This window comes from Amblyomma mixtum, chromosome 3 (genome assembly GCF_055824585.1).
Source record: "Amblyomma mixtum isolate Tamu chromosome 3, ASM5582458v1, whole genome shotgun sequence".
NCBI classification, from domain to species: Eukaryota; Metazoa; Arthropoda; class Arachnida; order Ixodida; family Ixodidae; genus Amblyomma; species Amblyomma mixtum.
The window spans coordinates 212,122,187-212,132,729 of NC_143014.1; the positions used below are offsets into that span (position 1 = coordinate 212,122,187).

At 48.7% G+C, this 10,543-nt stretch overlaps 1 protein-coding gene across 1 annotated transcript in view; it reads right to left on the reverse strand.

Moving 5' to 3' along the window:
* LOC149353553 (tachykinin-like peptides receptor 99D) overlaps window positions 1–9,708 on the reverse strand; it is a 154,688-nt gene extending 144,980 nt beyond the window's left edge. The window contains exon 1 of the mRNA XM_089582647.1: window positions 8,871–9,708. Coding sequence (XP_089438773.1) covers window positions 8,871–9,632 — 762 coding nt within the window. The 5' untranslated portion in view covers window positions 9,633–9,708. The remainder of the gene's footprint in view (window positions 1–8,870) is intronic.
* Window positions 9,709–10,543: the final 835 nt, after the last annotated feature.

Genomic DNA, 10,543 nt, shown 5'->3' on the forward strand with positions numbered 1-10,543 from the left:
CGCTATAAAAACGCCGCTCACGCGTCTTTATAGTCTTTTGTAAAAGTCTGTTGGCTGCTGAGCGCCGCGCCGACCGCATCGCAGAGACTGCCGCATGTGTGTGGCGCCCCCTCTGTTCCTGCCACGTTCTTTCGCATCCGGCGTGCCTTCGTCGCCCCCTATTCCACTTTATTGTTCTTATTCGCACTTTAACTCGGGGACCGTGAAAGCACTTGTGGGCCCACTTTGCCGAGTTTCTTTCGGCCTATCGTCGTCGTTCCACGTGTCCTCGGTTGCATCAGAACGTCGTACGCTGCCCTATCAAAAACAAAGCGCTCTCATAGGCCAGTTGCGTCGTCCAAGAGAGCAAGAGAGCGTGTCCACGACCGCACTGCCGGGAAAATATATGAGAAAAAAGTAAAGATGATAGATCCAGTATGATGGCTGAAGCAAAGAACAGCCGAGCACGGGCTGCACACCGGGACTGCCGTTAAACCGCTCCAGCGACATGCGAGGAAAGAGGCGGATCCTCGAAGACGAAACGACGATAACTGGAATAAGGCCCCTGCGATGTGTTTTCTCGGGCGTCTCTCTTTCTTTCCATAGTTCTCGATCGTTGCTCTCTGTATGGTCAGTCAACCTCAGTGTCTGCTGAGTTCATAAGTTCATACCAGGTAATCCTAATCATTTAACTCCCTTTTTCTTATCTATTGTCTCAAACAAAACAGAGGGACTAAACGTTAATCTTTCGTTCCTAGCGTGCGCACACGGAGATGAAAAGGACGCCGTGGCAGGCAAGCAAGACAAGCTATATCGGTTGTTAAGCAGTAAATGTTCATTCTTAATGGGCGCTTCCTTTGTTAGCCAGCCTATCGAAACAAACCTGCTTCAACTCGCAACTGCTGATGAGCTCGAGACACGTGTTCCGCCGAGTTCCAGTCATTGAACATGCCCCAAAAGGCTTTCGTTTTCTATCCTTTGCCTCCTTCGAAAAAAAGGGGGGGGGGGGGGGGGGGGGGGACTTTCTCTCTACTCTCGGCATTTAAAATTTGTGGAACATACAGCTTCTTCACATGGAGCCCACGCATGGACACGTGCAGTGCTACTCATGTACAAAGTGACATTCATGTGACTACTTTCATTACTTCCAATTCAATACCCTTGACAATGCGCTCGCGAACGTGCTCCCCTCTCTTCTTTCACAATGGCGCGGTCTATGTTGGGCGTTGAAATGCAGGCGCTTTTGCCGAAAACGCGAGGAAAAAAATTGGGGGGAGTGCGCGGAATGGCAGGAGAGGTTCTTTCCACAGTGAAGCGGAACGTGGCGCATTGCGCGGCTCCCAGTAGAGTCCTCTACACGTGGTGAGCGTGTCCCGTTTTATTTCCTACGCCGCTTTCATGGCTCCAACAGAGAAAGAGATGCTGCGCTCGTAATTGCGTTATCATCGATGGCAGCCCACAGTGTTGCAGAAAAGTCCCATATGGACTCCAGATGTAGCGTATGAGAACACGACATCTTAAAGGGAAGAGAGAGCGCAGTGATTCCGACGTCGACATTAATTAAATTACGCTCGGATTTCTTATGGCGAGCAATCACTGAAACTGCGTACTCGAAGGGCTGGCTCAAGCAGGGAATTCCGTTTTTCGAAGCGGCGAATAAGAAAACCTGCTCGTAACGCTTCACTCGTGTCCAGCCTACTCTACGCGCACTATGGTCGTGTTCTGTAAGAATAAGACTTATGCAAGGAGTGTCATGCTTCTATACTGCGTATGTAATCTGCCTGTAGTTTTTTTTGTTTGTGTTGGGGGGGAGGGGCGAGGTCTAACAAAATAATCTTCCCGCATACGATAAGGGGCGCGGGTCCGACGGACCATATGACCATACTGTGGGAGCGAAATGTTACTTCTGCGCTGAGCTGCGAATTGAGAAACTGATGTGACAGGCTTACTTTTGCGTTTAGTGTTATGGAGAGAGATTAACCTTTTAATTTTTTATTTATTTACAGATGTTGCAGGCAGCAGCGCTGCGGAAGCAGGATAGGGTTACAACGAGTGCTATATCAATTGATCAAGCGTTTTTTTCTCTGAAGATTGGGCAGTCAATGCAGGTAAACTGTTCCACTGGTGTGTTGTGAGAAAGAAGTAGTATTTTTGATAAAGTTTGGTCCTGGCGGAATATGGGAGTATTTCTTTAGAGTGCTTTAATCTTGACTTACGGGCTGCAGGAAAAATTTCAGCATCACGTAACAAACAAGATTTGCTGTGATAGAGCATTCAAAAGAATTTCAACCCGGAAACTTGACGGCGTACGTAACGACGTATACATGAACTCTACAAAGTGCGGACCGAGATGAATATTCGAGAGAGAGAGAGCGACTATTGAGAAGGAAAAGTGCGACTCGTCCTACCCTCGATGTTATTTCACTTTCTCTCAAAAAGTTGACTCAACTCGACTTTTGGCGAGTTCATGTAAACGTAGCTCATGAAGGGCTTCCAGGTTGAGCTGTCTCAGCATGTCAGTGACTGAATAAATCAGATTGAATAAATTCGGTAGAGATGCGCTCAATGGTCTCTAGTTCAGCAATGTCTTTGGTACAGTAAGAGTCCCATACTTTCGAACCATACTCAAAACCCGATCGAATTAGATAGCGGAATCTTTCAAGCTTTTGCTCTTTAAGTTGAGCCTTTTAATTTTTAGCGGAGGAAAAAGCCTTACTAAATGCCGCAGCGCAAATATTGCCAATATGCCGGTCCCGTCTGAAGCTGCTTGTAATAGACAGGCCTAAAAATTTAGCAGCCGGAACAGTGTATTAGCTAGTCCCCTATGTGGTAACAATTGACACCGAAACTATGATGCTATTGCAAAGACAAGAAAACTTCCCCACATAAGACTGAAATAAAAACACACCACCGCGAGCCAAAAAGAAATTAATCGCTTATTGCTTTAAACTTTAATGAATTACAATAACCTGGCTGTTCCAAACTTTCGCCTGATATGGAAGGCGTATGTAGTAACATTTCACGTGCACGTCAAGATCAATGTGGCTTGCGCAACGCTCTTTCAGAAGCTCTGTCTAGCCCTCCTCGATCGGTTAGCAACGGCGAATTCCTCCCGCGGGCTGCGTATTGCGCAGCAGAGCGCTTTAAAGCTCTGCTGACCCTGTCCTCTATATAAATAACCGAAACTTAGTTTTGAGAACTGAAGGATATGAAGCGAGGATTGATCGGAAGCAATTCGGCGAACACAAGTGCGCCATATATCGAGCGTAATACTTGGGCTGTGCCTCCGTGATTGTGCCCCTACAGTTCATCGTAGGATTGCATAATTTTATGCAGAAAATCTGAAAGGATAGACACCTCTAGTGTTTTAATTGGGCAGTCGAACGCGTGGTTCTATCCGTAGGCTAGATGCAAGTCACAGTCGGGCTTTTTTATGTTGAAGCCCCAGCGCGTCAAAAAAGCAACACGGATCGGAGCATTGCCAAGATTTTTGTCCAAAACGGCGTGTCGCATGTCCAACATCCTTTGATAAAAATTTTTAATATTGGAAAATTGTAAAGTAAAGTACTGTTATGGAAATATTGAAGGCAATGGTTCATTCTTCAGAGGTGCAGAAAATATTTATTTAAGTATTTCCATCACTCGCAACCAGCAGCTAAGACTGCCACAGAAAACCAATGGGGAACGCTTTTGACGATAGCGAAAACGATGATAGCAAAAAAATGCAAGCTTCTCGAGGGGAGAACTGCGGATATATTGATTATTATAGTGAAATCTTGCAATATATGAAACAATTGCGTTCATAAACTCTTTCCCGTTGAAAAATGTTTTTGTGCAGAAATGTTGGGCATGTTTCGGAAAGAAGTATTCAACAAGTTTGCGCAAGAAGTATTCTACAGCATATTTATACACAGCATGTTTTCAGCTGCTCGTTCTGACTTCACGGCTATAAAGCTGCGAAAAATGGCTTCGTAGCAAATGCAGTGATGAGGCCACGCTTTTTGCGCAGTTTCTCTCTTAACCCATTTCTCGCATTGCGCCGTATTATGCGTCGCGCGCAGACCTGTCTTCAGAACCCCAAAGCTCAAGCGCCACCGCTTCTCACCATCGCGAAAAATGTTGCCGACCGTCTCGAGCAGTCTTGTTCACAAGTCAGCACTCGTACATGCGATACGTATCACGCATTCCTACTCCCGCGCCATTCATCAAGCAGAATGTATCGGACTAACACAAGGCCAGCGAAATACAGACAGCCATCCAGCCTATTGTTCGGTGGTTGCAACTTTGAAAACCACAGTACTACTTATTCGCAGCCTCGCCGCTCAGAAGACACCCACACAGTATCTTTCCCCGCACGATGTAGATGGTGGACTCCCATTGTTTTTCTGCTGACGCGCGGTTCCGAACGAAAACTACGTCGTCAGCAATGCAGGACCGCAAACTTTCAGTGGCAGATTACTGTTTTCCTGTCAAGATTCTCCGCCGCTTTTCTTTTCTTTTTTTTTTGCGTTGAAAGGCTCTGCCTTACTCTAGCACACGCTTGACTTTCTCATACACGCAATGTCGTTTAAGGCTCTCCTGACGCCTCAACTACTTCGGCGCGTTTTGTACAGCTGCGATGGATTCTCTTACGAAAGAGAAAAAGGTGGAGGCGTCCGAAACTGCGCGTTACAGTAGAATGCGGAACAAAAAAATAAAGAAAGATACAAAAGAGGCAACCGTCTTGCACAGAGCACCACAAACAGAGCAGTGATGGAGTCGCGGGCCTACGCGAAAGCAGCGCGGGCAGAACACGTTTGATTTGCCGATCGAGAGTGCGCCGGGAACCCGAGAGCGCGCCAGCTGCGATAGCGCCGGCTGCGCATTGGGCGGTGGGGCATTGTCACGCGCGACGGCAGAGCGGGCGACCTAGAGCAGCGCCTCCCCCGACCCGGATGGCGAAGCGCCCGCGCGCGCGACAACACGGCCCCGGAGTTCGCGCGCGGAAGTGCGCCAGGCGCGAAGTGAAACGCGCTCGAATCAGGTGCGCACTGCGCGCCCATAAACTGCCGCGCTCGGGCCGGAAGCACATTGCTTCTTTGCTGCCTTCTTTCTGCCTTCGCGGTCTATTCGCTTGAGGCTGGTATTTCTTGAGAGGATAAAAAAAGAATAAAAGAGTCGGTGACGACGCACACCAGCCTATGGCGCATTCGCGTTAAAGGTGGAAACTTAGTGAAACGAGTTCCCTAGTCTCTTCTCTCTCTATCTCTCTCGTGGCCGACGTGAACGCGTGACTGTGCGTTAAATGTACTAAACGTGTTCTTTGCGTTAGCTTGCAATAAATTACCGAGTTGGAGGGCGGCGTAGGCAACGTCCTGACAAGCAGCGCGCGCGCAGTTTGCCGCGCAGCTGGCAGCGCTTGCTCGCATACGCTGCGAGTGAAAACTGAAACGGGATGTGGCTTTCTTTCCTCTTAGCCGGCTCTGTACGCCAGAGATGCGCCCGGACGTAAGGACATATAGCTGAATGTGCGGATGTTCAGCGCGCGCATGCGCACCAACATTAATGAGGACAGATCATACCGGACGATTTTTTTTTTGCGAGAATAAACTAAAAAAAGCCAACATATATGCTGCGACAAATGGGTGCCATCTGAGGGCTAATAGGAGTGAACATGTAAACATCATATATATGTTACAGACAAACATTTCAAGGGTGCTGTCATGGTTGACTAAATGCTATAGAGACAACTTAAAAACAGCCAGCCGTTCCCGAGATGTTTGTCAACAATCCGTCGCCCTTCTGCAATGCGACTCCGAAAACTGGGCTCACGATGAGCGCCGAAAGCGCTGTCGACGTTACGCGCGTAAAGAAAGATGCTACTTGTATCCGACTTAAACTGGCGCGCTAATTAATCAAAGGACACTAGAAAACTCAGGTCGCTGACTTAACTTCCTTCGTCGCCTTACGGAACCAGACAAAGGCGACCACTAACTTTCACTCTTTTGCGCGTCCGTAATACTTTAGGTACTCATTTCCTCCGAGTACTGTCTTCGGTTAGGATTACCTGGCTAATTGAATCAAGTTTTACAGCCGTCACAGGCGTTATTCAAGCAACATATTGCCTGACTGCATAAGTTACTATTTTGTTGTTGTGTTGTTTTCATATCGCTTTCAACTGATTGCATTTTACGGGTGACGCTGTAATCTTGTTTTATACTTTTGACTGCATGTTTTTTTGTGCTTGCTTTGATTTCTAACCCTATAATACGAATTCTACGGGTTTCAGTATCAGTAAGGGAATAAAATAAATAATACTGCGCTTTCATTAAGGAGAATTCGTCGCTACCTCGCCGCGGCACTAGAGATGAGCAATTCGCTACGCTATCCTGTTTAGAGTGCCGCCGCATCTCATCCGGAGCTGCACTTCGGGAGTCGTCAGTAAATTTCTAGTTTCAGCAAGCCGACGGCCGCAGTCATCGCCGGTGCCCGTACCCTGCCTCGCGAAGCGGATCCGCCAGACACAAGCAGTCGCTTTCAGGGCTCTGAGAGCAGTAGATGGTTAGGTGTAGTACAGACGAGCTAACTGTGTAGGTCAGCGCAAGTGAGTCACTCATGGAGAGTCAGGACGACGGCACTTAAGGTTTCCCCGTCAGGAAAGAGTAACTTTTACACGAATCACGCAGGCAACGCTTGCAGGGCTTGGTGCGCCCAGTTTAGGAATCAGGGCTCAAGAAGTAGGAAGATATTTTCGTCAAATACCGCGAGAACGGGTGGTTTCTTTACAATTTTATCATTTGCGTTCTCCTGTAGTGACGATTCAGTTCTGAACAGCCACGGCGAAATTCACCTCAATGATCGTAGTTCAAAAAATAATTAACCAATATTCGTTAATTACCCAACATATCGCGGCACGTACTGGTCCCTCTAGTGTCGACTGATTTTCAAACAAACACACGCAGTAAAAATGGATTCATCGCAGGGTACAAAGAAGTCCTCTTCAAGACATTCGTTACGGTTTAAAAAAAAATTCTCCGTTTCTATATGTTCTGCAGCAAATACTAGCTAATGAAGGAGGGAAGCGGAAACGCAAATCTTTTCTTCAGTGAATGAAAATTTTCAGCACACACACACACGAAGAAAAAAAGAAGGCTTGAACATCTTGGTATCAAACTTATCAGAGCGTATGCACAATAGCATACCGGGTATTTTGCTATCCCTTTCCAGGCGACGGAGATTCTTTCGGATTACCGAAAGTAAGCGCAAGTGGAACGCTCGCAAAAGTCTCCAGGACGCTTAAAAAGCGATTTAGGCCCATTGGTGACATTTCTTTTTTTTTTTTTTTTGGGGTGGGGGGGGGGGGGCGATTACATCATTTCACTGCCACAAATTAAAGAACGTGAGTTTGACTTTCACCTCCACAAGTGCGGTCTCGATCCGGCGGCTAATAATAGAGCTACCGGCTTCGTTTGCTCATATCGGCTCAATCGTTTTAACAACTTTTGCCCCCGCCTGCACACACCTTAACCAGCTGTGCAAATTAGAAGCATGACATACTTGCACAACATCTGTAACGCGCCTCATACAGCTCCCAAACTTTCTACGTCGACACCTGAGACAAACTTTTTAATTACGTGTATTCGCAAAGGACACGTTCTGAGCGCAAGATGAACGACGCAAGAAATAACCGAGTGGTTTATAGTTAGTACCTGCTGAACCGCAGCGGGCAAACGTTCGTATCTGTTCAATTAAATAAATAAACAAAAACACCGGATAATGAAATGAACACTTCTTTCGCAGCTAAACGAGATGTCGAGCTTTTGTACGTCTTCACTGCTTCCGAAGTTTTCACTTTCGGTTTTGTTCTCCTTTCCTTCGTTCTTTAAGCCATTTCTTTGGCTTTTGTTCGGCGCTACAAGCGGACCGCTTCACCCCAGTGCACGGCCGCGACGAGAGGCCGGGCTGGCTTGATTGCTAAGGGGAAGAAGAACGCTACAGCGTTGTGCGGTTTTCGGGTTCGCACGGCGGGCGAGCGAGCGCAGATAAAAGCCCAGCGCGCTGCGGGTTCGCACCCGCAAAACGGAAAGCAACAGGCTCTCCCTTTCACGTACTGTGCTCTTGCTTTCCCTGTTTCTTCGACGCGGTTCAAGTTGTTCCACGTTAATGCGATAGGTTTTACAACCTCTTTCTTCTTTGTGTGCTGCAGAACAATTCGAAGAGCGAAGCGACTAGACAGTTCAAGGGGGCAGTTTGTAAGAGCGAAAAGTAAATGCACTCCACTCCAAACTTGCGTTAAAGTAACTTAAAGTACATCTGCTGTATGGGTTTTTTTTTCGTGTTCCTGTGAGAAACAAGAAGGCGAAAAAACCCTGAAGTAGTAATAAAACTTTGTCCAACTTTTTGTTCAGGCTAAAGTTACTCGCCGAGGAAGAAAGTGAGGCATGCATGCAGGGTGCAGAGACATGGAAGCGTTCTTGCGCTGCATGAACGCTTCCATATATTTATCGCACCGCTCTGCATGAAAACAGCTTGCAGGTGCTTGGCGAAAGGACCCGTGTGGTTCTCCGAAGCCGGACTGCTTGCCTTTCGGCACATATGCTGCCACGTACCATACCGTCGTCCTTGCAAAGACAGGTGCAAGTGCGCGTAAGTTGCATTAATGGTATCTAATAACTTTCCCGCCTCCACTGAAGTACTTTGTACTAAACTTTTTCTGTTCCAGTCGGTGTAAAGATTGCTTTTTCCCGAATGCACTTTGCGAAAGAAATAAACTACTAGAAAGGAAGCGTGTCCTTAAGAAAGTGTCACTTGTCATCGCTGATTCCAGAGACAAAAAAAAACACAAAAAAGACAGGGCAAGTGGCACGTTACAAGACCAGTCCAGGAGCGAGGGAACTGAAAGCCTAGCTCACCTTGCGCTTGTTGCGGATGATGTTCGTGTCGCGCACGGTCTCGGCGTTGCCCGGCGTGCGCGAGTTGCGCACCGCGCCGCCGATGCGTCCGTACGTGTAGCAGATGACGCACAGGGGCAGAAAGTACTGCAGGCCGACGAGCACGTGGTTGTACACCTTCCAGGCGAAAGGCGGCAGCACGACGTTGATGCAGAAGGGCCGCGACACCTCTCCGGACACGGAGTCGTAGACGAGGATGACGCGCAGAGCCAGCGCGTAGGGCAGCGCGGCCGCCGTGGACACGGCCCACACGACGCCGATGAGCACCTTGGCGTTGAACTTGGAGCAGCATCGGGCCCGCAGCGGTGCCGTCACGGCGCGATAGCGGTCCAGCGCGATGGCCGTCAGTGTGAAGATGGACACGTTGACCGAGAGCACTTGGACGAAGGGGCAGAAGGCGCACATGAACTCGGGCAGCACCCAGCGCTGGAGAAGTGCGGCCTGGAACTGGAACGGGATGGAGAAGAGACCGATGATGATGTCGGCCACGGCCAGGTTGGCGATGAAAAAGTTGGTCACGGTCTGCATGCGCCGCGACGTGGCCACGATCCAGAGCACCATAGAGTTGCCGGCGACGGCCACGAGCGAGATGATTCCGTAGCAGAAGGAGAGGAGCACGATGATCTCAACGGGCACCTGGTACAGTTCATCGTCGTCGGAGGAAGCGTTGAGCGGCGCCGCCGGCAGGCTGCCGTTGGCCAGGCTCTGGTTGGCGGGGTCCATGCTGCTCGCGGGCCCAGCCGGTGCGAGAGCGTGCGCGCGCGCCCGGACGTGGCGGAGGCACAGCCGCGTGTGGGGCCGCGGGGTCGATTGCGGAGCCCGCGCCCCGCACGGTGCGCCGCCGCTCGTGACGTAGTCGCCGCCGACGCAAACTCTGTTCAACGCACCCCTCCTCCCGCTCCTCCGCGCTCGCGTCCGGGATGCGGCAGCGAACTTCTGCCATTAATCTCGCCCTGGAACTGCATCTGCAACCGCTTTGTTGAAAACTTTTCCCACTCGAAACACCTGCTTTTCTTCACTGTGCGCGACGTCGGCGAGTTCGTTGTTTCTGCTGAATGAAGTGACAGCCCTTAGTTTGAGCGCGCGATAATTTGCGAACATTCGCGTCCTGCTTTAACATACTTGAGGCGTTTGTGTATACAGCCATGTTAATAAGAGGAGAAAAAGTAATTAATGCGTTTTGGTTATTTTTTGAAGAGCAGCTGTGGCCCAATGGCATCAAAGCGAAGATAAAAGAAAGGTTTAAAAATCAACTACACACTTTTCCGACAAATCATATCTCCGGAAAGCAGGTTTTATTCCCATGTGGTCCGCAGAAAGCAAAGAGTTTCTCAATAAATGAGTCCCGCGGTAGCATGGTAGACCAGGCTTTTCTAATCAAATTGAGAATACACGTAGTTAGTGGTTTCAAACACTTACAGAACGTACTAATTTTAGCTTGGTAAGAATTACTGGGTCTGTGAAGTTTATGGCAAACATGTTTTTGGTGATTTTTCTCTGCTTTTTGCAGAAGGCCAACAAAAGCTTCGTGGTGGAGCAGCGCAAAGGACGGGACACAAGAAACAAGGAAGGACGTACACAGGCGCTGACTAAGAGCAAGTTGCTCTTCTCAACAAAAGCTATTTCTTCATACT